Source organism: Rhea pennata, chromosome 20 (assembly GCF_028389875.1).
Source record: "Rhea pennata isolate bPtePen1 chromosome 20, bPtePen1.pri, whole genome shotgun sequence".
NCBI lineage: Eukaryota > Metazoa > Chordata > Aves > Rheiformes > Rheidae > Rhea > Rhea pennata.
This window is the reverse complement of record NC_084682.1, coordinates 5,957,657-5,982,510: the sequence shown is the minus strand read 5'-3', so window position 1 is coordinate 5,982,510 and position 24,854 is coordinate 5,957,657. Positions and strand designations below refer to the sequence as shown.

General features: G+C 60.5%; 1 protein-coding gene and 1 long non-coding RNA gene across 3 annotated transcripts in view; one reads left to right on the top strand and one right to left on the bottom strand.

Moving 5' to 3' along the window:
* Positions 1-286: 286 nt before the first annotated feature.
* The window catches only part of SMG6 (SMG6 nonsense mediated mRNA decay factor), a 114,923-nt gene continuing 90,355 nt past the window's right edge, over positions 287-24,854 (bottom strand). Inside the window, exons 14-19 of one of the 2 annotated variants that reach the window (XM_062592518.1) lie at positions 20,401-20,577; positions 17,174-17,323; positions 9,185-9,338; positions 5,492-5,703; positions 5,065-5,146; positions 287-2,952 (exon numbers count right to left, since the gene is read on the bottom strand). In XM_062592518.1, coding sequence (XP_062448502.1) covers positions 2,822-2,952; positions 5,065-5,146; positions 5,492-5,703; positions 9,185-9,338; positions 17,174-17,323; positions 20,401-20,577 — 906 coding nt within the window. In that variant the 3' untranslated portion in view covers positions 287-2,821. The remainder of the gene's footprint in view (positions 2,953-5,064; positions 5,147-5,491; positions 5,704-9,184; positions 9,339-17,173; positions 17,324-20,400; positions 20,578-24,854) is intronic. The other variant, XM_062592519.1, reaches the window with a different exon arrangement.
* On the top strand, positions 1,504-4,052 carry LOC134149417 (uncharacterized). The gene is made up of 2 exons (XR_009960412.1): positions 1,504-2,126; positions 2,432-4,052. It is a non-coding gene; the product is annotated as an uncharacterized LOC134149417 (long non-coding RNA).

Sequence of the window (24,854 nt, the reverse complement as noted above, 5' to 3'; positions counted from 1 at the left end):
CTGGTGCGGCCAGCGGCACGGCCGGGCTCGGGAGCGGCCGGCGCGGGGCAGCGGGCCCTCGGCGGCGGTGCGGGGAGGGAAGTCGAGGGGCTTCGCCTCAGGCCAAGCCTGGTTTGCCCGGAGGCTCGAGGGGACAGCGGCGGCTGCGGGGAGGCTCTGCCCACGCACGGCAGGACACGCCACCGCCGTCTCCCCTGCGCGCGCGGCCGCGTCCCCGCTGCCGGCACCCCGCAGCCTCCCCTGCGCCCCAGCTCGCCCTCCAGCAGCAAATGAAGCAACACGGCAGCACAGACAAGTGTTTAATACTAAAAATTATTAAAACCATTGTAACAGAATAGCCCGAATGCGGCCAGCTCCCCAGGAAAAAGGCTCCCTGGGGACGGCACCAGGCCGCTGCCCCGCAGCTCTCCCCGGAGGGGGCTGCCGGCGGCCGGGCTCCGCGGCTCCCCGCTCCGCTGCGCGGGCGCGCGCGGCAGGCCCCGCCGCTTCGCTCCGCTCCGGCCCGGCGCGACGCCCCAGCCGCAGAGCCTGCAGCGCGGCGCCAGGGCTCCCAGTCCGCGCGGCCCTCTGAGCTGAGCGAACCCCAGCAAGCGGCCCGGCCTCGCGAAGCGGCCGCCCGTTTGCCGCGCGGCCTGGGGCAGCTTCGTTAGAAAATAAACATTTCAAACGCAATCAGCTTTGAGGAAAAAGGAAAGTCTGCATGTTGCTTGAACTCAGCACAGCGCTGTACACAGGTGTGGGCTAGCCCAGACTCTGCGGCAGAGTCTCCAGCCGCATGCACAAAACCCAGGGCCTGGCTGCTTGCATTTGCTGCTTCCCACAGGCCCCAGGACGTGCTCGGCCCACGCTGTTGGCTCTGTGCGGCTCAGGGCTCCCAAAGTCTCTGGTGAACAGGCTCTGCTCCTGAGCACAGACCCGCTTTGCTGGCAGCAGCCCCTGCAGCCATGGCATCCGTATGGTCCCGGTGAACAAGCACAAACCATTGCTCATCTTCCACGCGGTGCTGTGCAGACACCACTGCTGCGGCCAGCACTTGGGGAAGGGCTGCCGTCCGTGAAGCACCGGCCTGTTGGCCATCAAAGCAGGCGCCAAGCGGCCCTGCGAAGCATCGCGGGCTCTGACACCCCCGCTTTGGCTCGCACCGTGAGGCCAGGTGGCCAGCGAAGGCTTAGGCAGGGCTAACATTGGGCTTCCTGCTCGAACTTGCTCTAGTGTAGGCCCCAGCCCCAAGCCACTGACTCAGGAAAGGAAAATGCTGGTTCAGCCCTGCTGCTTTTTTTTGCCGCTTCTCACTTCTCTCCCATTGCTGCTGCTCCCCAGTGGACAACCTCAGGGTGCTGCAAGGCACCCAGAAAGGGCAACTCCACTCCCTGCCTCTGGGACTGGTACTTACCGGAGCACCAGAGGCTCTCAGTCACTGGCTAATGCTCCCTCTTAGCTCCTGTTGCTGGGGTGTAGTGGAGATCTGTTTTTTTTTTTTTTTTTTTTTTTTGGGGGGGGACGTTGGCAAAAGCTTGGTGGTAGAGGCAATGTGGCAATTTGGCGGGGGGGAGGGGTGCTCAGCCCCCTGCACTGCTCCTGGTGCCGGGTAACCCTGCACGACCAGTGATGTGGCAGCAGTGTCTGCTCAAGGCTCCCTCCCCGGCGAGGGGCAGCTGGGCAGGCAGCCACAGCGGTGCCTGGTTTCTCTCCAGCCAGGCCCCAGCTCCACGGGCACAAGCCAAACTCCACACGAGAGGAGCCTGCGGAGATGTGCAAGCACTTGGGACCTGCGAGACTGCCTGTCCTGGCACCCTCAGGGCCTCCATGGATCTTGTTAGCCTCATGCCAAAGTCTTGGCTGAAAATGTGCCCAAAGGCAGCAGAGTGGGACCAAGGGTTTGGGAAAGTAGAGGGAGGGGCAGCTAACGTCTGGGTGGGCAGCGGGGCAGAACAGAAGGGTGAAAGCATCTGGGGTACTGGAGGTGTTCAAAGCCTCCCTTCCACTGCAGGCAGTGCACACACCTGAACACTAACACCTACCGAAGCCGGAACTGAAACTCAACAAGTAAACCCTGCACCAGAGAGAGGAAAACAGCCCCTGCAAGCAGAAGGCAACAATTCCCTCGGTGGGATGTGAGGCGCCAGGTCGGTGGCCAGTTGCAGCCCTGCTCTGGTGGGATGGGAGTGGGGTGGGGAAGGGGAGAGGAGACTGGGTGCTGCCTGAGACAGCTGAGACAAACAGGCTGGGGGAGGAGGGATGACTGGAGAGAGCAGAGCATGCAGCCGGGCAGGAGGGAGCCTGACCTTGAAGTCCGCAGCATCTCCGAGGGGCACAGCCAGTCCTCCTGGGGGCCCCAGGGCTGTGCCAGCAGGGCTTCGCTCTCAGGGCTGAGCTAGAATAAGTAATCCCAAAGTCTGCACTGTCACATCCCCGGTCTCTGCCCTAACAGACTGCAAACCCAAAGAGACGCTGACTTGTGCTCTCTGCAACCAAGCAAACCAAGCAAAAGGCTGGCGATCTGGCGTGGGCTCACCCAAAGCTTCCCTAGACAGCAGGGCTCTCTCCTGCTCTGCTCCAGCACCGCCCGAAGGATGGCGGGACCCTCAATGTCCCAGCCTCCGCATGAACCATCCACAGCAATGACCTTCCCAGCTTGCCTGCCCCCGGGGGGGCCCTCCGCAGCACGGCCATTCTGGGGTGGGTTGAAGACGTGGCGTTTATTGTTCATTGTGGGCTGGAAGGCGGTGGCGACGCGTGGCGAGGGCTGCCTCCGAAGCCGTTCTCCCACCGCAACACGCTGCGTTACTCACTGAGGGGCTCTCCTCCCTGCTCGGCCCCCTCAGCCCTCCTGGGCCCATTTGAGGAAGGTGGGGATGTCCCGCACGGGCACGTTGCGGGTCAGCGCTTTGACTCGCAGGTTCCGGTCGTCTGTGAGCAAAACCACTTCTCTGAGCAACCGGATCGGATCATCTGGAACGAGAGAGAGACCAGAGTGGAGCCTGGACCTGCTCCGCACCCAGCCCCTGTACCGCCACCTCTCTCACCCCACGCTGTCCCCATGCCATGCTCCGTGCGGGCCAGGCACAGCACCCTCCTCTGAGAGCACAGTCTCCCAGCACCCAGGCAGTGCTCCTAGCTCCAAGGGTCAGCCCTGCTGCCTGCCAAGGCTTCCCACCCTGGCTCAGAGAAGACCCTTCACCTCAAAGGACTTCTCCCAGCCCCTTGAAGATCTGATTCACTATCCCCGCCTGCAGCCTGCCCCTTGCACCTTCCCAGAGCTGAGAAGGCCGAGAAGCAGAGCCAGGTCTCAGCACTACCCACTGCCCGTGCTGGGGTGGTGTGTGAAGCGGCAGCCAGGGAACAGGAGGTACCTTTGCCTGACCCAGGCCAGGAAGACGGCCTGCGACCCTGGCTCCAGCAGGAAGCTGGTGCTATTATTCTGGTGATCTCATTATAAGATCTAAAACTAGCCCTTATTTTGAGAAGCTTTTGGAGTAGCCACTAACACTGAGGCATTTCTGGCTTATGCTCAGACAGACAGAAAGAGCTGAAGCCTGAGAAATAACTGAAGGGATCTTGCCCCCAGATGGATGAGCTGCCCCGCACGCAACATGCCGGGCCGGGGATGTGGGAGCTACGCTTACGTGTGTGTGAAGCAGGGGAAGCATATGGGGTATGTGTAAGCAGCTGGGTCCTGTGACCAGAGTACTGTTCCTATGAGCACAGGAAACACAGTGCCTCCGAGCCAGGACTGGAATGGAAAAAACAGAGTTTATGGGAGCCCAACATGGGCCCAGATTGGCTGCGCTGGGAGCAGCAGGCTGAGGGGAAGGGGAGGTTCACGAGGAACACGGGCTAGGATCGTGGCGTCGGAGCTGAGGATGGAGGGCAGAGCGCTCCGGGCTGCCTGGGCCAGGAGGAAGGGGTGCGCGGCCCGTCCGCGGGGAGCAGGGTGTTGGGGTGGCCGCGCACGAGGGCAGTCCTGGGGCTGAGGGCTGCTGAAAGCAGGATTGGGAAGTTTTGTGCGGACACTTTAAGAAATGTGTAACAATAAACATCCTCTGCTCGGAGCTGGTGACGCGCCTCCTTGTTACAAACCAGAGGCTGTCAGCTTGTCAGGCCCCATTCGCCATAATCCACATGATTTCAAAATTCAGCATCATTTACACATAAACATTTGGTGACGGTTTCTCTGTGAATCTGACAAGTTAAGCTGCTAAGAATTCGCACTGACAAATGTGGGTTGATTTCTTGGGCAGCTGCTGATATAATTCCCATCCTCACCGCCCTGGCAACGGCTCTGCGGTTGTCTGGTCCTAGCATGCCGCACGCCCTGCCAGATGCCAACGGGACATCAGGAGGCAAAAGGCACCAGCCGGGAGGCACCATGGCTCGTGGGGAACTGGCCCCTTCCTACCGCCTGCAGCCAGCCCCGGGCCGCATCCCACACGCAACCTCCCCCTGCTCCTCCGGGCCTGGCACCAGCAACGCACGGCCACGGCGGCAGGACATGGGCTCTGCACAAGCAGGCATTGGGGTTGTATCCGCCAGTCGCACTCGCAGAGGAGGCGAGGCCCTCAGTAACCTCTGCCATCACCATCACCTTTCTGTAGGCCTTAGTCCACGGTTGCCGCATCCTGCTGCGCTCAGAAGAGCAGCGTGCAGGGCAGAGAGGCCCTGCCCCACTCTCCACTCCAGCAAAAGAGGGGGCGGTGGACATGCATGCAGCCTAACAGCCCGGCTGACAAAACCAAGCAGAGGCCTCAGCACCCTAGCCACCCATTAGGTTCGGCTGTAGCAAAAGAGCATTTTAAGGAAGGATTTGAGAGGAAGAAATGGCTCTACAGACATTTATAGGGGGCTTCTCACAGGCTGGAGCATCACAGGAAGCGCAGTGAGGTGCGCATTTGTAAATGTAACACAAGGGCAACAGCCTGGGGCTGATGGGAGGCAGGAGGTGACACCTTGGTGTTGAAAGAGGCAAAATGCAGGCGGGATTGGCTCAAAGGGCCATGAAAGAGAAAACAAGCTGTCTGTGGGATGCAACAGCGCAGGGATAAAGGGGACGTGAGGATGTTATACCTTTGTTAGAGGGCATGAAATCCTTGGCCTTGTCATTGCAGTAGTGGAGACAGCAGGACAGAATCAGGTCATCGTTGTTTCCCTAGAAGAAAAGGGCAAAATTAGGCCTGTAAGGGAAAAATCTGTGTGCAAATCTGTGTCCCCCCCCCCGACACCCCCTTAATTTCTACATTGCTCTCTAAAATCACAATGAAGCAGAGAGCAGGGCTCTTCCAAGCCATTAACATGCGCAGCAGAGTCTGCTCAGCTGCCTGTAAAAGGGCAGAGCTACTCTCCGTTCAGGGCATGCAGACCCCAGGGATGGGGGCCCTGGCTACCCTCTGGGAGGCAGTGTAGAAGACCCCCAGGCCCAGAGCACACACTGGCAGCTCTGCCTCCACGTTCCCCACCCTGCTCCCTCCCCTGCCGCGGCCAGGCCCCCCCTTACCTGCTGACCCGTGGTGTCCTCGCTGCGGAAGGAGATGGACTCCAGCTCGTTGCCTCGGCTGGTCAGAGCCCTCAGGCAGTTGTCACGGCTCTCGAATCGCTCCTCCAGGAACTCGATGGACTTCCTGGCTCGCTCCTGCACTTGGCGGGCATAGCCTGCGGCCCGGTGCTCCATCTCTGGGCCCTTGGCCAGGCCATCCAGCTCGTTTATCACTTCAAACAGGAAGAGGAGGTACAGTTACTACGCGACAAGGTGCTCTCATGACCTGCTGCTGAAGTGCACAAGTTGCCAAGGCCTTGGGGCCGGGGCACTGGGAGCTGGCTCAGGAAATCTGGGTTCAGCTGCCGCAGTGTCCCTGTGCTCCCGGACTTGGCTGCTGGTCTGGAAAAGCTTTGCTGCCTTTCCACCTCTGCGTGTCACCTGGCTCGGCCCTGCCGAGCACCGCACGCCTCTCTCCGCGGCGTGCAGGCACTCTCGCTACAGGCACCTCGCTCTGCCGAGCACGTCTCCGCCCCACGCTCCCCCCTGGCTCCTTGGGCATCATGACCAGTGGTACCTCCACGAGTGACTGAAGGTAGAGGAAAACCACGGCCTCCTGCCGCCCCGCTCCCCTGGGTGTCTGACCAGAGCAACGGCTGCCAGCGCTGCACCTCCCTGCCTGCGCTGGGCTGCCTGGCTCTGCTTCCTCCTCTTGACTCACTGGACTTACTCTCAGTGTAGAAAGCTGCTGCCTTCCTGTAACAGGGCTGCACATGTGAGTAAGGTCATACTTGGGAGGAGGCAGTTCTCACTTTTGCTTTGCTTCCCGCGCAAGGCCTAGCCCTATTTTCACACCTGAAGCTGCTGTCCCAGGCTCTCTGCAGGGGAGACAATCTTCAACACCTCACCCATCTGGGGCTGCTACAGGGCTTGCACATCTGTCCTGACACATGCTGCTCAAGACAAACTTGAACCTGAGATCAGGCAGATTCCCAGCCCTTTCAGCTTAACTGGAGACGGTCAAATCTTTGCACCTCCTGTACGGCTGCCAAGCAGTGAGGACACCAGCCTTTCTGCCCCACCAAGCTGTGCAGAGGCCGAGAGACACCAACAGAGCTCCAGGAGGAACCCAGCTTACCACACTGGATCTGCTGCAAGAGCTGCTCTGCTGCACGGCGAGCGCCCGTGTGCGAGCAAGATGCTGCCGAGGCAGGTAGCTGCGCAGCTGCGCACACACAGTCGTATCCCCAGATGTGCACGCATGCATCCTCGCCTGCGTTTGTGCACAGGGATGCGTGTGCGCGAGGCCGGGCGCGCGAGAGCTGGTGTGCACGTGTGTGCGAGGGAGCCTCTGTGTGCACAGTGTGTGTTTTAGCCATGGCTTCATTTCTGAAGATTGTTTCCGAGCTTGGAGCCAAGTCCTGAGTTCAAGTGGGAACTATGCATTCCTTGGGGGTTCGGGGAAAGAGCTCGGGGTCTGAGGCCTCTCCCCAGTGCTGTGAATCACTGCCCGGGGAGCCTGCGTGATCGCTCTGTTCCATGGTGAGACTGGCACTCACTGTCTGGGTATTCAAATTAAAGCTGCATGGAGCTGCTTTGCTCTTCACTCTCAGACAACTCTTCTTGCTACTGCTTTTAGCGACCTGATGCTGCCATTTCCACACAATGCACGGCTGGGTTAGGGGTGGGGGGAGCCGTGCAAGAACGGAACATCAAACAGGAAAAGCTGGTATTCCCTCCCGAAATCCGCCTTCCTGCTTCCAAGCTAAACAGGCTTCAAAGGGGAGGCTTGTTTGTGCTTCTGCACCAGGCCTGGCTTCTCCATGGCGGGGTCAGCCTCAAGGAGCACGGAGCAGGTTAAAGAGCAAGAGAAACAAACCGAATGCGAAGCTTCATGCTTAACCCCTTGCTGCATCCCCAGCAAGAGCACGACGAGTGCCCCGTGCTGGCACTCCAGCATCCAGCGATGGGGCACGGCACCGAGGCCTCCGCCTCCAGTGGTCACCAGCCCCTGGCTAATGCCAGCAGGCAACTTCCTCCTACCAACATTCAGTTCTCAATTTCGATGGCCTCTCTGGGGCAAGAATTCAGCTAACAGCCTGCTTGGACTTTAGCAAGTCTTTAGCTTCAGGGCAGAAGCAGGGGAGGCTCCTGGCAGGCTGCGGGAGGTGAGGCACACCGTCCCCCAGTGCAGGGGATGGGGGCTGTGCAGGAAAGTGTCAGGCCAGGAGAAGACCGCAGCTCTCAGTGCCACCGCTGCAGCTCCTCCTGCACAACCGGCCTGAGCCCAAGCACGACTCATTTTGCAGGTTCAGGGACAGTAACAGGGTTTTCAGCTCTCTTGCAGCAAGTGTTCCCTGCTGGGGCTCGGATTAGCAAGCCTCACACAAGCCATGCGAGAGCACCAGGGAGGCAGCGTTACAGCTCCAGGGAAGATGCCAGCACTCGCAGGTGTCAACACGCTCCCCGCAGCCCCTCCGGGCTCGGTGAGCTCTGCTGGGTTCAGGACTTCCTTCCCTTTGCTCTCGCACAGTCTGGGCACTGTGGTGCCAAGTCATGGAGCACTCGATGGTTCCCATGCTGAGCTGGACAGGCAACCAGCCCCACTCCCCCACCGACGGAGCCCGGCCCCAAGCCCAGCGATCCCTCCCGAGCCAGCCTGCTCCCCTGCGGGGGATGTTTGATGTTTGCTCTGGGGCAGGCATAGCTTTCTGCTGAATGCTGGCAGTCGCGAAGGAAGCCCCACAACGGCTTGGAGGGCAGGCACCCCTGTGTGCCGCAGGCCAGGAGATCAGCATGAGTGTACACCTCGCTGCCTGGATGCTGGAGATGCCCACGGGGCAGAGCTGGTCCCCGGCCTCCCAGAGCTGCAGCTGGGATGGCGGCAGCGCATGGGCTTTGCAGCGCTTGGCTGTGCTCCTGCCTTTGCCTCTCCTTCTGCCCTCCGGGATCCTCAGTAGGGCAGGCTGGCACCGGGGCTCACCCGGCCCCCGAGTGACACCGGCCAGAGGAACGTTACCTCGAGCCCAGAGAGCGATCAAACAATCAGAGCAAAGGCATCTAACCAAATCCTCCCGCCACCCTGGGAGACCACCCAGCAGCACAGCCGTTATCTGCCAGGGTGAGTGTTTACCAATAACGGGAACCAGCTTGCTGTTTTACTGCGAGCTTTATAAGGATAAAAAGAAGGGCTGGGCTTGAGCAGCTTGGAGACGCTGGGACACAGGCCGGCCATTTGCTCCGGCTGCCTAAGCCCCAGCTCAGCTGGGATAAGCTATCTGCTTTGATTGTTTAACAATTCCTTCTCCTTGCTCCCTCCAAAATTCCCTCCAAATCCCATTTAACACCCGCCTGCCTCTCACAGCCCCTGGCACCCCTAAATGCAGAACAAGGAGAGGAGCCCGTTTCGTGCCATGGGCAGAAAGCTGGCAGGAAGGGAGAAGTGCGACACGGGTCGAAGGAATGCTGCCACTGCTGGAAAAATGCACAGCAAAAGCAAGTGGCTCATGCCCAGGCGCAGCTCATCCGCCGTCCTGTCCCGGCAGACGCCACCCCACCTCTGCTGCCAACCAGCTGCGGCATGAGCTGTCCAGCCCCAGACCACACAAGTGCTGGGGGCTCGCGGGGCCAGGGATAGAAGGCCCCAGCACGGCAGGACAGCCTGTGCCGGCGGGGGGCAGACGGCAACCCGCGCCTCACGCTGGCCCTACTCACCGATCAGCGGCACCACCAGGATGAACTTCCTGCACTCCAACAGCATTGCCAAGCTGCTGAGATGGTCGATGAAGCCATTGGTGTCTGGGACCAGGAATACGGGTCTGATCTCCAGCTCCATCTGCCTCACCTGACTCTGATCTTTCAGCACGGCCTGAAGGAGAAGGACAGAGAGTGAGCAAGCAGGACATCAGTCCTATGAACTGTGACCCCCGAGAGCAGAAGACAAGCCTGGCTGCTGTGCATGTTTCCCATAGTGAGGACATGGTGCCCAGGGGCCAGCAGGAGTCTGTGCCCGACCCACCTGCACACCCTGAGCACCTACTGCTGCAGGCCAGCATGCTGCTTGAGCAGTATGGCGATGACCTCCAAGGTGTGTTCTCCCAGGCAAACGCAGCCCTGCCCAGGCCCCAGGGAAAACTGCCTGGCACCAGCCTTGCAACTGGAGGTGTTTTTAGGAATTGTCCTATTTGTGGGACTAGTGGTTGCCAGGACTGATCCGCACGAGTGCCACCAGCCCTATCCTAACACAAAACGGGAGAAAGAGGGGGAAGGAGGAGGGAGATTCTGGGACTCTAGAGGGTAATACCTCAAGGTGACAACTCCTCGGTGAAAATGAAGCAGTTTGGGACACAAGAGGCATGCCAAAAGCATCTTAACACAGACCCCTGAGCAGGCAGCAGGAAGAGAGGTCTACAAGGAAGGGATGCTCGACTGCAAGTATCTCGCTTGCTGCTGCACCAGGTCTTGCACATGCTGTGCCTTTTCCGACTCCATCCAGCTGGGAAGCCAGGTGGATTCCAGGCCTGGAAACCCAAAGCACTGTCCTTGACTGAGCCCTGCACACCCACACCAGGCCAGAGGGCCTCATACACATTGTGGGGGGGGGGGTCTGCTGGGCTTTACTAGCAACTCCAGGGCTGTACCCGGACCTTCGGAGAACGCTTGTTGCCAAAAAGAGACCCAGGAGCGCGCACACTACTTTGGCCGCTATCGAAGGACTTGGGCTCTTTAGTAAGTCAGAGGCTTAAAAAACTCAGGATGCTATTATAGTGCTTCCTCTACTTAAAAATAGCTTCCCTGGACCTGCTGATGTTTGTTGCCTCTAATAGGAACTGGTCACCCACGGAGCACAGCAGCGCTGTGGAGTGAGCTGTGCTCCTCCACTGCCATGGAGCATGTCCACCATGCAAACCCTGCGGCACTGGGCTCATGCCCACAAGAAGCACCCCAGGGACCGGGAGGAAGCGCAGCTCAGCCCTCTCTGCCAACCCCGCTCTGCCCAGCGCTAGGGGAAGTTCGCCCTCCCCCTGGTAAAGGTCCAAACCCTCCTGCCACCATGCCAAAGCCTCAAAGGCGCCCTGGAACGACGAGCTGCATCGGCCAGCAGCGGCCATGGAAATAAGTGGTTTTTAATCCAAGTGTAGTCATCTGGCTTTAAATCAAGACATCCTGATCGTGCCACCTCCCGCAAGTGTCTCCAGACAAGTCAGCAATCACAGCCTTCACCACGTGCCTCGCACCCTCTTCCTGGCAGTGCCGGTCCTGGGGACGCAGCTCCCACAGACCAGACGGGCAGATGTGCGGCGGGGAAAGCACACTGCGCCCCGTCCGCTCCGCGCCGGAGCCGAGCTCGCCGCGGAGCGGCGACGGGCCGGCCTGAGCCACGCGGTGCCAGCCAGGCTCATGGGCACCGCTCTACCGTCGCGGGCAAGCCCATTCCCCCGGGCACAGGGCTGGCCAAGCTGGCACAGCGTCTCTGCTCCTGCACGCGTGCTCGGCCGCCTTCCAGCCTGGGCTCACGGTGATTCGAAGGCCAGGGAGGTCTCTGCTCGTCCCGGCGGCCAGCAGAGAGTTTGGAGGCACGGAGCTGCCCTGCCTCCTCGCAGCGCCCGCGTGCAGTAAGGCCGGCTTCAGGCAGGGTTTCACCTCCGTGGGTGCAGGGGTGAGACGCTCCTGGGGCCCTGCTAACCTCGACCTGCCGCGGAGACGGGCCCCACGGGCCAACGCGGAGAGCCGAAGCGAGGCAGCACGTCGTCCCCCGCCGAGCTGATCCGCCCTCAGCTTGCAGGAAGGGTGAGCAAAATGACAGGTCCCGGCGGAGAGCAGCCACCGATGGGCGAAGACGGTCCTGCGCGAGCAAGGAGCCCCCCGTCTACGGCTCCTTGACGCCTGGGCTCCCGCCAGCCCGCGCCGGCAGCCTCGCGAGCGGGAAGATCACGTACCGGCGCGGGCCCGGGCCGCGGGGAGCCGCAGGTGCCGGCGGGGGCCGCGCTCCGGGCGCGACCCCGGGGCGGTTCCCCCGTGCGTGGCACTCGCCCTGGCGGCGTTGGCGGGCCGTACCCGGCCGATTCCTGGCAGCTGCGAGCGACGCCTGTGCCGGTCGTCACGTCCCATTCCGCTCCCCGGGCCGCCCGGTGAGAGAAGGACACAGGATGCGCCGGGAGTGAAAGAGCGAGGTCGGCGGGGAGCGTGCCAAGTCCCCTCGCAGAGCTCCGGGCCGCTCGGGGAGCCAGAGGGAAACTCGCCTTTGCAGAGTTCAGAGGCCGGCAGCGAGATTTATTTTTGTTTGTGTGAGTAAAAGGCTGCAGAAGCCTCTGGCCAAGGGGCTGGGGGGGAGGGGAGTGGCCTGTGATTCATAGGGACTCGCGCTGGCCCCGCGCCAGGGACGAAAGGGAGCCCATGTGCAGGAGCGCGAGGCGGGCGCCGCGTTAACCCTTCGGCCGGCGCGCGGGGCGCCGCGGCTCGGCCTGCCTGCCGCCGGGGCCGCGACGCGACTCCGGCGAGGGACCCGCCGGCAGCAGCCCCCCCCCCCAACACCCGCCCTGCCGTGCCTCAGTTTCCCCCGGTGCTGGGACGGCGACGGCGGCCTGCGCGCAGGTGGGGTTTAGAGGAAAGCGCTGCGGGTAAAATCGCGGCTGCAGGGCCTCGCCTCAGGGTTCAGGCCCCGCAAGGCGGCCTGATTCGAGCCCCGCGGGGGGCCAGAGCTGCTCTGCAGCTCCACGTCGGAGCGACCCAGCAGAGCCGGCACGTGCCAGCGGACCTCTACGGCAGGCAGCTCCCGCCGCCCCCGGGGCCGGCCGGCTCCCCTTCTGCCGGCCTGAGGCACCTGCGAGCGGCGGCGGCGAAAGCCGCTCCCGCCGGCAGCCCCCGGCCCCTGCCCGCGTGCCGGGCGCCGGGGGCTTCTCCCAGGAGCTCGGCGGGAGCCGGAGGCGGCTCCCTCCGCTGCCCCAGCTGGTGGCAGCACTGAGATCAGACACTCCTGCGCGCACAGTCCCAAATTCCCAGCTCATCCATCAGCTGGAATCACCTGGGGGATTCCCCGGAAGCTGCTGCCCGGCCAAGGACTTCCAGTTTGGGAAGGGGACTGGTCCTATCCAGAGGCAGGCCCCAAGGCACTGCTTTCTGCAGACTGCCACGGCGGAGACCTGAGGGTCGCTGCCACGAGCAGCGCCGGTACTAGCAGGACAGCCATGGGCTGCAATTCAGCTCCAGAGGCCAAGTGCATGGATCTCTCCCCGCGGTGCCGGGCTGGCGAGAGGCCTCGAGCCGAACCCTGCCGCGGGGTTCACCTTCGGGACAGGTCTTACGGGGTCGGGCTGCCTGGTGAGGACCCGTGGGGCTGCCACCACCTGCCACCGCCTCTTCTGCCCTGAGCAGCTCCGGGCCACCGATCCGCTCTCCAGCAGCGGGGAAACCCGGCGCTGCTGCCCGTCCCAGCTCCGCGTGCTCGGCGGGGATCGGAGGCGGATTTTCCAGGGCCGAGAACAATGCCTTTCTAGTCTCTGCGCGAGGGTTTCCTCCTTCCAAGGTTTGTCTGCAGCGTCTTCCTCAGGAGTAAACGTGCCCCGTGCCTGGTAGCAAGCCGGGGCCGCCGCCGTGGCGGAGCCGTGGTGGGTGGGTGTGCGTCTTCCGCAGCCGGCAGGCACCCGCTCCCAGGCAGGTGCGTGTCAGCGCGTGTGCGCCCGCGGCATTGTTCCTCCGCGCAGCGGAGAGCGTGAATGGGATACGGCTATATTTAGCCAGTTACTCACACTCCCGCCACAAAGGAGCGGCTGCATCTTAAGGGGGCGGCCGTTCCGTGGGCTCAGAAGGGACAGGAGCGCGGCTATTTTGGGAAGACATGTCATCATTGGCCGCCCGGTTAAGCTGCTTCTGTAATGCTGAGCAAAACAATAGCAGCATCCAGAGGAAGAGCCTGTTATGTTTCAGGTGGGATGTTTTCAACCGCTCAGGAAACTCGACCGCTCCCAGTGCACAGCAGCGGCACAAAGGACAGGGGACTCTGAACAGCATGGACCAAGGGCCTGGCCAAGCGGCGGAGGAGCCACGAGCAAGGGCAGCACCAGGCGCTGGCGGAGGACACAGTCCTGCACCAGCCTTGTCCACCTGCTTCTTGCCCCTCCAAACGTTTGGGCAGCACCTGGGCCCGTGCTTGGCCTTTCGGCTCACCCGGACACAGCGCTGCTGCCTGCGGCAGGGGGTGGAATGCGGCTCTGGGTACGTGACGGGGCAGAGACAGGCTGCCAGCAGTGCACACAGCAGAGGAGACAGTGCAGCCCCGCCAGGGAGAGCAGCAAGCCCTGAACGTGTGGCCAGGCAGCGAAGGGCTGCTGCCTTGCTACCGGGGCTGCTCAGGGGAGCAAGCAGTTGAGATTTGAATTCCTTCCACCTATCTGCCCCACCTTGGCATGGTGGCTTTGGGGCTGAAGCTCCTGCAGAGGAATTGAGCTGAGCTCTCCTGCTGTCTTTGCAGTCAGTGCTGACTGCAGGGAAAGGAACAAACCATCTGCCACCCCCGTTTAGTCTGCCCAGACCTGAACTTCCCCATCAGTTTGAGCAACAGCCCTATGTGCACCGAAGCCAGGGCAGTGACCCAAGCAGTGCAATGAAGGACAAGCAACCTCTGAGGCAGCTCTAAGTGTGATCACAGCATTTACTGTGGCTGGGGGCTGTGACACGGTGGACAAGCAAGGCTTCCCCTGCCATGGGAAAACGAGGTAAGCTCAGGCTGCGAAATGCCAGCCCCTGTGGGCATCTGGGGAGTCTCTGCCTACCAGAAGGAAGACCAGGACCCGTTTGCTTGCAGCGGAGGCCAACAGGACAGGGACCGCAGCCAGGAGGTGTAAGAGAAGCTACATTCCTACCCTGTAGGCCTGGCTGGGGTGCCAGCCCTGAACACAGAGCAAAGGCAAGTGATGGAAGAGCAGCAGTGAACTGAGACAAGCATCAGGTGGATGATTTCCATCAGCGGCAAGAGCTGGGCTGCAAGAGGCAGGGAGCAAAGGAAGGAAGATAGTGCAAGGAAACCCGCTTGGAAGAAGATGATGAATTTAGCTGGGGAAAGCCAACCCAATACGTGTCTCTGATCACGGGAAGACTCGGCGGCAGGAATGGCAGGACAGTCGAAGCGGCAGGAGCCAGCCAAACACCAGGCCAGGGCTTGCAATAGCAAAGAGATGTGAATGGGAACACAGTGAGGTCGGAGACTCCTGTCCCAAGCAGGCAGAGGGAGCACGACTCCGCAAGGCCCAGGTGAGGCCGCATCACGCTCCCCTGGGGCATGTCTAACCCTGCCAACAGAGGGAGCAGGGAAAACTCACAGCTGAGAGCATTAAAACACAGAAAAAAGAAAATGAAAGACCAAGAGATGAAGGTATATCCTGAACCCTGGGTCACTGCCAGCTTTACCACAGTCTCCATGGGAGGCAGCTGAGGCACCTGGGCTCTCTGGGCCGGAGTACCCATCACAACGCAGGCATAACTGCGAGGCCGTGCGGAGAGAGCTGAGGCTCTAAGCTGTGATAAGACAGAAGCCGTATCTTCTGGACACAGATGAATACGTGGTGCTGCGGCTTGTTCCCAGCATAATGAAGGGGGAGCTCAGAAAGCAAGTGAAATTTGAACTCCATAGATTAGCACTGAACTAGAGAAATGGAATGGAACAGAGAAGGCAGAATGACCCCAAGTCCCAGGAAACAGTGCCCAAGCACAAAATCTCTTCAGATCAGAAACCCACAGGTCAAGACAGGGAAGTTCAAGGAGACGCAGTGCTGAGCTGGCTCCCATGCGGCCACCCCAGGACCTAGCAGCCCTTTCCCTCTGAGCCCTTCCGCTTCTCTGGCTCTTGCTGCGTGGTCAGTACCAGGGCAGGGAGAGGAGCGGGGCCTGCACACATGTTCTGCTTCAGGCTGTTCCCAGCTAGCTATGGACTGGATGACTTTACTGAAGCCCCAAGGACTTCTCCTCCACCCCGTACATTCAGGCTCCAACTGCACCTCAGCTCTCAGCTGTGCAGCCCCTGAAGCTGCCCACACCCTCATTTTGACCTCTATCCGCCTGCGAGCCCCGGCCCCAGCACAGCGCAGGAGGAAGGGAGGAGCACGCCAGGGAGAAAGCCCCTGACACATCAGGCAGCCCCCACTCTCCCCGCAGAATGGGCAGCGGCGATCCCGGGGGCCCTGCTGCAGCTGGGCTAGTCACCGGGGCTGGGATCTGCACACATTGCCCTCCCTGAACATGTGCAGTTCCTGTTTGCTGTGTCTGTACAAGGCAGTGGGAAGTGGGGAATTTACTTACACCTCCCGCTTAACAACCCTGGGAGGCTGGAAGGCTTCAGGCCGCTTTAATTTACAGCCCATCTCTCCAATCTCTCACTCGTTCACTGCTGCTTTCTTCCTTATTGTATTAATGTGACCCAGGTACCTGCCAACAATAATGGACTTGCTTGCGGGGGCGGCCCCTCCCTCCCGGCACAATTTATACCTTTGCCTTGATATGAATTTCTCAAATTCAAATGAAGAAAGAAAAGGCGAAATCTGAAAGGTTGGGGTGGGTTTGGAAAAGTGAAGCGCAGTGGTTCTGGGCCCAGCGCCAATAGCCGGAGGGTACACATGTGCGCGCTCTCCCAGTAGGGCCTTCAGCAGCCCTGTTTTACAACCACCTCGGCACACACTGTAGAGTTCACGCATATGGCCAGACAGATGTGTCTGGCTTACGTTCAAGGCTGGAAAATGAAGAATTATGGAAGTGAAGGGCCCTGGGCATTAGAGAGGGCGGAGGTGAGGGGGAGGGGAGCCAGGGAGAATTTTCCTCTGCTGAGAAATCCTCATCTGGGCTGCGAGGCTGGAGGAAGAGGGGTTGAGAGCAAGCAAGGCAGCCAACAGCCATGCATGTGAGTCTGCTCTTAAAGCAACAGTGTGCACCACCAAGCATCCGCTCCCAGTGTGACCAGTCTATTTCACCAGTTCCCACTGGGATATGTCCTAATAGCAGGCTGGGGCCAGGGTAGGATCACCTGTATCCCCTTCTTTTCTGCCATAGCGATGCCAACAGTAGAGCACACTCCGCAGGCAGCACCCTGACTACAACAGCAGTTTGCAGACTATTTTTCCTGCCTCTGGCTCCCTTGTGACCTCTGCTGTTCATGTCCCACCCTCTCCCCTGTCTGCCTGTGTCCTGATGCATAGGAAAGCTGATTTCTCACCCAGCCTTCCTGCCACAGCGAGGCACCCCAGCCAGAGGGACAGTTCGCTGCCTGGCACATGCTGCATTACAGTTGTCAGCAAAGGCACTCGCCTGTGAGGGCTCCCTGGTGTGCTGACAGCTCCATGGAGAAGGGATACCCAGCTTCAAGAGGGCCCCTGGGAGTCCCTGACACGTTCAGCCCAGGGCCTGGAAGGGCAAGTCTTACCCTAGGGTAAGGGTACCACCTTAGGGGTGCTACAGCGACATTCATTTGACCTTGTCCACTGAAGCCAAAGCTAACTCTGCTGCTAGGTTTCACAGAGGCAGCACGGGGCACCTACCCTGGGAAGTTCAAGGTGCTACGTGACATTCCCAGAGGCCATCATTTCTGAAGCACAGCAAGGAAGCACCTGAGCACCACCAGCAGAATGAGACACGATCAGCCCATGTACAAAAGTAAAGTAGTTCCTCAGCCAGACAGCCTGATGGACTCGCTTGCTGCAGCTGCACATCACATCCTACCTGAATCTTGTCTTGACGACGCTGCTGCTCTGCTACTTTTCTGGCCAGTGCTTGCTTCTTGGCTCTGAGTTCCTTGATGTCAAACTCTCCACCACTGCCTTCAGCCTCAGAATCATCTTCAAATGCCTCAATCAGCACATCATCTTCCTTCTTCCAGGAAATGCATAGACAAAAACAAGAGAGAAGTAACTGTAAAGGATGCTGGTGGTAGGGACTCTGCTCATGCTGCTCTTCCCCTACCAGCAGACTAATCCCTGCTGTGCATGGCTGTCCATTCCCACTTGCTTATGGCTGACTATTTCTAAACATCCAAAAGAAGCATGCAAAAAGTCAACATCCAAGTACTGACAAGGTGACACCGAAGGCAATGGGCTAGGGAGGCCAGTGACAAGGCAGGGGAGGGACAGCTCTGCTCAGAGCTCTGTTCTAAAACCAAACTTCCTAGCTGTGGAAAACTCTTTCCACAGCCTTGGGCAAGTCACTGACGCTTTAATTAATTTCAGTTCTGTAAAATGGGGAGCATGGTGTTTCCCTGTTTCTCTGCTTTGCCTGTCTGTTTAGACTGCACATCCCTAGGAGCAAAGACTGTGTTTCTTCACCTATCTGCACCCAGGGTTTTACAACGCTTCTGCGATACCGCTGCCTCATTAGAGGTTAGACATGCAAGCTGATCATCTTGACAGGAAGCTCGGATCCATGAACTCAGAAAACCAAAGAGCCAATTCCAGTTCTCTGTTTTGATCTCAGAATAGGCCAGAGATTCCTGCACACACCCCAAAACTTCAAGCTGAGCTGGAACAGATGTTTTAAAAAAAGACACTCAATCTTGATTTTAAAACCCTACTTGATGGAGAATCTGCTACGTCTTGAGGTCAGTCACTTCAACGGTTAATTACTTCCTCTGTTAACATTTGCATCCTACTTCTAGTCTGCCTTTGTCATGCTGCTTCTGGTCGGGAACTTTGTCTTTGCTAAACTTAAGGGTCCCTGTTTCTCCAACCTCCTATCTGCACAGATGCTTCTTGACCACGTTACATTTCACTCCCTTCCAGATAAACTGCGTGCAGTGACTTTCCCTTTGCTCTCCCCACTGGGAGGTCTCCAGCACCTTCGCAGTTTGCCTGCACTGCCTCAGCTGGAGACCCCAGAGTGGACCATGCTGTTCCTGCACCAGGTGAATTCAGCGCTGGTCTGTCCCTACGTGTCCAAATCTCCAGGACATAAGCGGGCAGGAGGTGGTGGCTGGTGTCCAGCTGGGAATCTACCACAACCCAGATCCCTCCCAGCTTTGCTGCTTTCCCTATGGGGTCCCTGCCTGCACAGGGACTGCCTGTTCCTCAATGGCCTGACAGCAACCAGCCGCAAACACGTGCTGCTGAGCCCAGCTCTTCTGCTGACCCAGACGATCCCCTTGGCCCAACAAACCCCCTTGTTTCCCCCTGCAGCAATCATGGGCCTTCCCAAGCCCTTCCAGTAAAAATTTCCCCTTCCCTGCAAAAAAAGCAAAGGGCTGCGATGAGGCTGGAAAGAGTTCCCAGGAGGACACCACCAGAAAGGCCTGCTTTGAGCCCAAAGAGGGCTGCAGTAGAAGGATTGCTTGCATAAGGCTGGCTCCAGGAAGGGACAGGAGAGCACCTCTGCACTCTCTACTCAGCTCGGGCTGCAGTAGCACATAAGTAGCACCAGCAGTGCCCAAGGGACTTGGGCAGGGAGACTGCAGGCTTAATTTAAACGATCTCAGCACTCCACAGCTGTATACTCAAATCATTTCCCTCAGATCCACACACATGCCTGGCCGCAGAACCCAACAACTTTTCTCTCCTTGTGACTTGCCAGCCATGGGAAGGAGGAAGATGGAGCCCTCAAGCTCACTTCCTTCTCCTGGGACAGCAGAGGGGATGCTGTGAGGGGAATAGAGATGCACATGGGTCTCAGCAAGGCCAGCACGTCAGATGCAGATCTGCTGTGGTGTTTTGGGTTGGGAAATGCTTGCCAAGGCTCCAGGGTGGTCACGCTGGTGAGTCGGAAGCTCTCTTGTGCTCAGACCCCAATGAGGAAGCTCCAGGGTTACGCAATGAGCTCATGGAGAGGTTCCCACAGCTAAGCAGCGGCTGCAGGGACTGGGCAAGGGGAAGCTATTCTCCATTCAGGAGGATGCATGGAGGATTGTTCATGACACTGGTGGAACCCAAAGATCCCGAGACACCATACACTTTCAGCAGGGTCAGCCTGAAAACTTTCTGCATGGCCTTCTGAAGAGGACAGGGGATGCACATCTGACCTTACAGAGATGTCTATTGCTGCATGGAGTTTTGCTTTGAGCAGCTACACAAACGGAAATCTACCCCCATTTGGCGGGAGCCATCTGCCAGGGCTCTGAGCGGTGAGGAGGGTGCCAAACACCTTCTTGCTATGGGGCTCTTCCAGTGTCAGCAGTTTTGGGGCACATGGGGACACACACTGTAGGCCTCCCAGCCCCGGCATAGGTGAGGTGCTATGGTTGGCACGGGACGAGCCCCTCACCCGGCTCTGCACCTCTGGGAGGGGGTGCCTGCAGCAAGCCCGGGCAGAGCTGGGCCACCCAGCTCCCTGCTCCAAATGCCTCTGCCCTTCTCTACTGTTTCCCTGGCCTTTCAAACTGCAAGATTAAACACAAGAAAAGAGTCAACCTGCAGAGCGGTTGGCAGGGCCCTTAAACACACACACGGAGCCTGGAGTGAAGCAAGGCCTACAGGAACAAGCAAGGGCAGAAAAACAAGAGTTGAATTCCTTAATCACATCAGGATGTGAGAGGCAGGGGAGGGACGGGGCGCCAATGTCAGCTCTTCCTGTACGTGTGCTGGAGGCTGGAGCTCAGGCCTCTGCCGCAGCTAGCTCCACAGCTATAAACTTGATCCTGAGGCTGAACCCTGACACCCCCTCGCCCACCTCCTCTCCCAGGGCTGCAACGCTGCACGTTATTAAAGCTCGCTCCCCCCTTCGAGCATTAAAAAGCAGCATCTGGAACTCATAGCAGCGTGCGAGATAGAGGCACATGGGTTGGACTGGCAGGAAAGGGCACGAGCAAAGTACACTCAGGAGACAAGGGCTGTACACCATTTACCCCCCCCATAAAATGCACACGCAGCTACGCTGTCTATAAATAGCGGGAGCTGCAGGGCAGGCAGAGGCTGGGCCCCACAGGGGTGATTCTTCCTTCACCGAGGCGCGCTCTTCCCGCACGGTACCTGATCTTCCAGTTGTTTTCCCTCTTGGCTTCCCATTTCCTTTCCCATGGCGTCTGGGACGGGTGCCACTGACACATATTTTCCACCCTTGAATGCCAGCAAAGGCTCTTCTTGTCCACAAAGGGCTTCCAGGAAATACTTCAGAACTGTGACCCTCTTGCAGTCGGCTGCAATAACCTACAGGGTGAGGACGAGGGGGTTGGGGAGAGGGAAAGGAAAACAAAGTCAGTGCAAAGGGAAGGCGGACAGGCAACGGCCAGAGAGAAACGTGTGAGGCTGTACGGCCCAGCAGCGCGCAGACAGCCTAGTGCAGCACCCAGCACACCGCGGGGATGTGTGGGATGGGGGTTCCCCTCTGCCTTTAAACAGGAACGGGAGGGATCTGCCTGTGCCCCTGAGCCCAGCATCCCTAGGGAAAAGCAGGCAGGCGAGCGCAAGGTCGGCCGTACCCAGCGCCGACCCCGGCACCCTTCCCGGAGCAGGTCCTGGCCTGCCCTCGCCATGTCCCCAGAGCCACACAGCTGCTGGGGCCGGCCAGCCCCCTCCCCAGCCCACTGAGACAGGGGAAATCCTGCTAAAGCACGAGGCAAATGATGTGGCTGCCCTTACTGTTTCATTTCAGCTAACTCACCAGAGTCCCCTTGGGAAAGCAGGCAGGGTCGGGCGGATGGATGCTGGAGAGGGATACAGTAGCGCACAGCCGGCAGCTCGGGGCATTTTGCAAAAGCTGAGCACCACCTCCAGCCCGCCCCGTCCTGCGGGCCGGTCTCACGAACCAGCTGGGGAGCCAGGAAGGCTGGGACGGATCCGGCCAGCGGACAACTCAGTAACTCGGGTAATGATCCAATTTAGGAGGCTCTCAGATGAAGCTCCCAGAGCGCAGGAGCCTGGTGCCCAGGCAGCCCTGCCCCGCGTCGCACCGGGGCCTCCGTGCCGGTTGCAGTGGGACTCTGCGCCTGTGCCTTTCTCCTCTGATGCCTCCTGTTGACGGGTGTGAACCACGAAAAGGAGGTTGGGAAAAGGTCAGCAAACGGAAGCTAAACGTGCTAAAAAGTATGGGCACAAAGTTCACGTTCACGCTGCTGCCCGAGCTCCTCCGAACGCTCCGGTTTCGCTCTGCTCACGCGGAGGGAAGCGGCCTCAGAGCCTCGCTGCCCGAAAGGGGCAACGTCGGCAGGGGACGAGGCCAGACCCCGCACCGAGAATCAACCGAGAGCCTCGGCGACCAGGACGCCGCGTGGGAGATGCTGCCTCTTCTCCCGCCGCGTGCCCGGCCCCGGCTCGGCCGAGGGCGGCCCGAGCAGGACGCCGGGCTGGGCTGAGCCGAGCCGGGCCAGGCCGGGCCGGGCCACGGAGGGTTGGCAGCGGCGCGGCCCCGCTGCACCAGGCTGCCGTGAGAGGAAACTTCTGCTCTTCCACAGCGCTGCCAGTTTCCTCTCCGCGGGCTAATTTTAACCGCGGTGTCTCTGCAGTGCGTGTCAAAAACCTGACCCTCCTGTGACCTCCAACCTCCCACCCCAGCTCCTGCCTGCACGAGGCACCCTTACATAAGAGGAGCCGGATTCGCCTCCGCTCGCGGCAGTCCCTCGCGGAGCCCGGCGACCGCGCCGCCACACCGAGGGGAAGGAAAAACCAGCCCCTTCCTCCCTCCGGGAGGCCGGCGCTGCTGGCGAGAGGCGGCGCGAGCCGGGCAATTAGGATAAGTTACAGGGAGCGAGGGACCACCGACGTCCAGTTCTGCTCTGGGAAAGGGTGCCGTGCAGGACCGAGCTGGGCCAACAGCAAAGGGCAGGGGGACGGCGGCTCAGGCAGCCAGCAAAGCCTGGGGAGCGGGTCGGCAGCCCTCCTTCCCGGGAGGGCTCGCGGCCACGCGGGCGGCAGCGGCCCCGGCCAGTGTCATGGAGGGAACGTTTCCATCCTCCTGGCTCTCCTTTAGGAATGACTCGGCGGAGGGGAGAGCCAGCAGGAAAGAGAAGGAGAGCGGAGCGGGAACGAGGGCCGCAGGGAAGATCCCGCGTGAGAGCGCGCGGGCTGCAGAGGCCTCGGGGCAAGCGGTGGAAACCTCCCTGCCCGGCTCGCTTAGAGCCAGGCTGACCAAGGCGGCGGAGCCGGCGCTGGCGGGGGGACCCAGCCAGCCTCAGGCGATGTGACTTCAGTGCAGGGATTTTCCAGCCTGAAGAGCTGCCGCTGCCTCGTGCCCAGGCTGCCGGGGGAGCGAGGTGGCGCGCGGGCCCCGCTCCACCGCAGGCGCAGCTGCAGGGATGTGCGTGGGTCAGCACGGGGGCTCGAGCCCGGGCTGTACGAGAGAGAGCAGCTAAGCGAGAAATCACGTGCAGCGGGACGCGAGGACCCAGCGAAGGGCAGCAGCAGGGGAAGGGGACGTGTGTGCTGCCTGACGAGGCGGGGGAGAGATCGGCACCGCTTCCCGACACCGCTCCTGAGGGATTTCTCAGGGCACCTCTAGCATTAAAAGCAACCGCATCTAGTTTAGGCCCCACAGTGTTTTCAGGTAGCATCTATGCAGGAAGGGCCGGGTGCTGACAGCTGCGGTGCAGCGATGCCTGCCCAGCAAAGGCTTAAATCTCGACCATCAGAGACTCCTCGATGGGGACTGACCAGGCATACTGCAGAAGAGCTGCTTTCCCCTGCCTGGATTGGGGATAAGGACAGGAAGGTTCACTCCTTTCTCCCCTGCAAAAGAAACAGCTAGGAAACAACAGATTCCCTGCCAAGGCAGCGCAGCCCCGTGCTGCCTTCAGCTCATCTGCTCGGGAGAAAAGAGCCCAGCCGAAGGCCCATGACTTAATGCCACAGTAACTTGTCTCATGAACACATTTTTCCAGCTCACATGAACGAAAAACAGGCAAAGAGCAAACGCTCTGTGCATCCCCGTCACATGCAGCCCCAGGACGGAGCTCGGCTCCCGGAGGACGTGCCAGAGCCGCGGGCTCTCGCCGGCCGGTGCTCCCGCAGTCAGCCGGGCCCCGGCCCCGGGGAGCCCGGCCGCCGAGGCGCTGGGGGACGAGTGACCTGTGACTGGCACCCGGGTCGCTCCAAGGGCGGAGCGGGGCCTCGCGTGACACGCGGCAACCTGCTTTGTCAGAAACTTCCCGTTTCGGAATGGAAACGCGAGTGCCCGCAGCAGCGCCGGGGTGCCAGGGCCGCGCGGGCGCCCTCGGCCTCGCGCGGCTCTCCCGGCCCCGGGGCGGGCCGCGGCCGGCTGCAAGGCGGCAGCGCTGCCGGGGCGGCTCTGGGAGCCTCTGGGAAGAAAGGCCAAGCACCAAGCGCAACGAGGGGGCGATGCGCTGGGCGACCGAGCCCCAGCGAGGCGGGGAGCACGGCCACCCCGTGCGCCCTCCCCCCCCCCGGCCCGGCCGTGCCGCCAGACAGCAGGAACCGAAAGCCTGGCTTCAAGCAGCCGCTCGGTATGAAAACCGGCCTGACACGCACACGGCCCCCTCGCAAAGGAAAACCGAAACCGAGAATTGCTGAAGTGGTCTGGTGCCCTCCTACGTGACCCGGGCTCAGTTCCCCAGGGCTGGGAGCGAGCGAGGCACCGCCAAGGTCCTGGCCGCCGCGGTGCCTCCTGGCGACACGCGCCTGGGGAGCACGCACGGCGGCGGCTGCAGGAGCCCTGATTTCATCAGGCCGGGCCTGGAGAAGAGAGGTTTCTAATCTCATGCTAAATCAGACATGCTAACCACCAACCCCCAGCGCCAGCCACCCACAGCCGCGCTGGCGGCAGGCTAGCACACGCCGAAGAGGCTCATTAGCACGCCGGCTGCTAATTCATAGGTCATACATTAACATACTAATCATTGACTACGACACAGCAGGACACACATTAACACACGCTAACGGCCTGTAAAGACCCAGTGGGCTGCGCATTAACTGTACCAGCTGTTGCAGCTTCAAAGCCGCTTTGCAGTTTGAACGCTATCGGGGCAACCCCGCGCCGCTGACCCGCTGCAAACCCCCGGGAGGCCGAGATCAGAGTCCCGCGGAGGGTCCTGGGGTCCAACCCCAGCTCTGGGGCTGGTGCACTCAGTGGCCTTTGCCTTGTTTTTCCCCACAGACCTTTTGAGATAAGGCAAATGCAAAAGCTTCCAGAAATGCTGTGTGCTGCTATTTAACAAGACGAGCCAGTGCTGAAGCCCTACGCAGCGGCCGGCCGGCCCTGGCCCCAAGCAGATGCAGCCCTGAAGACGGCCCGTCTTCCGGGAGATTTAAGGGGAAGGAAGGGATTTGCTCTGGGTCTGGGGGCAATTGCAGCTTGCACTCACGGGGTGACCACCGGCAACCAGCCACGGTCTTGCTTGGGGTGAGCTGCACGCGCAGAGCCATGGGGCAGCCCGGCCGGCCGGCCGTGCCAGCAACAGGGCAGCCCGCCCCATCGGCACCGCCAGCCATGCTGCTCAGCGCACGGCTTCCCTGCAGCAAAGCAAATTGCTGTC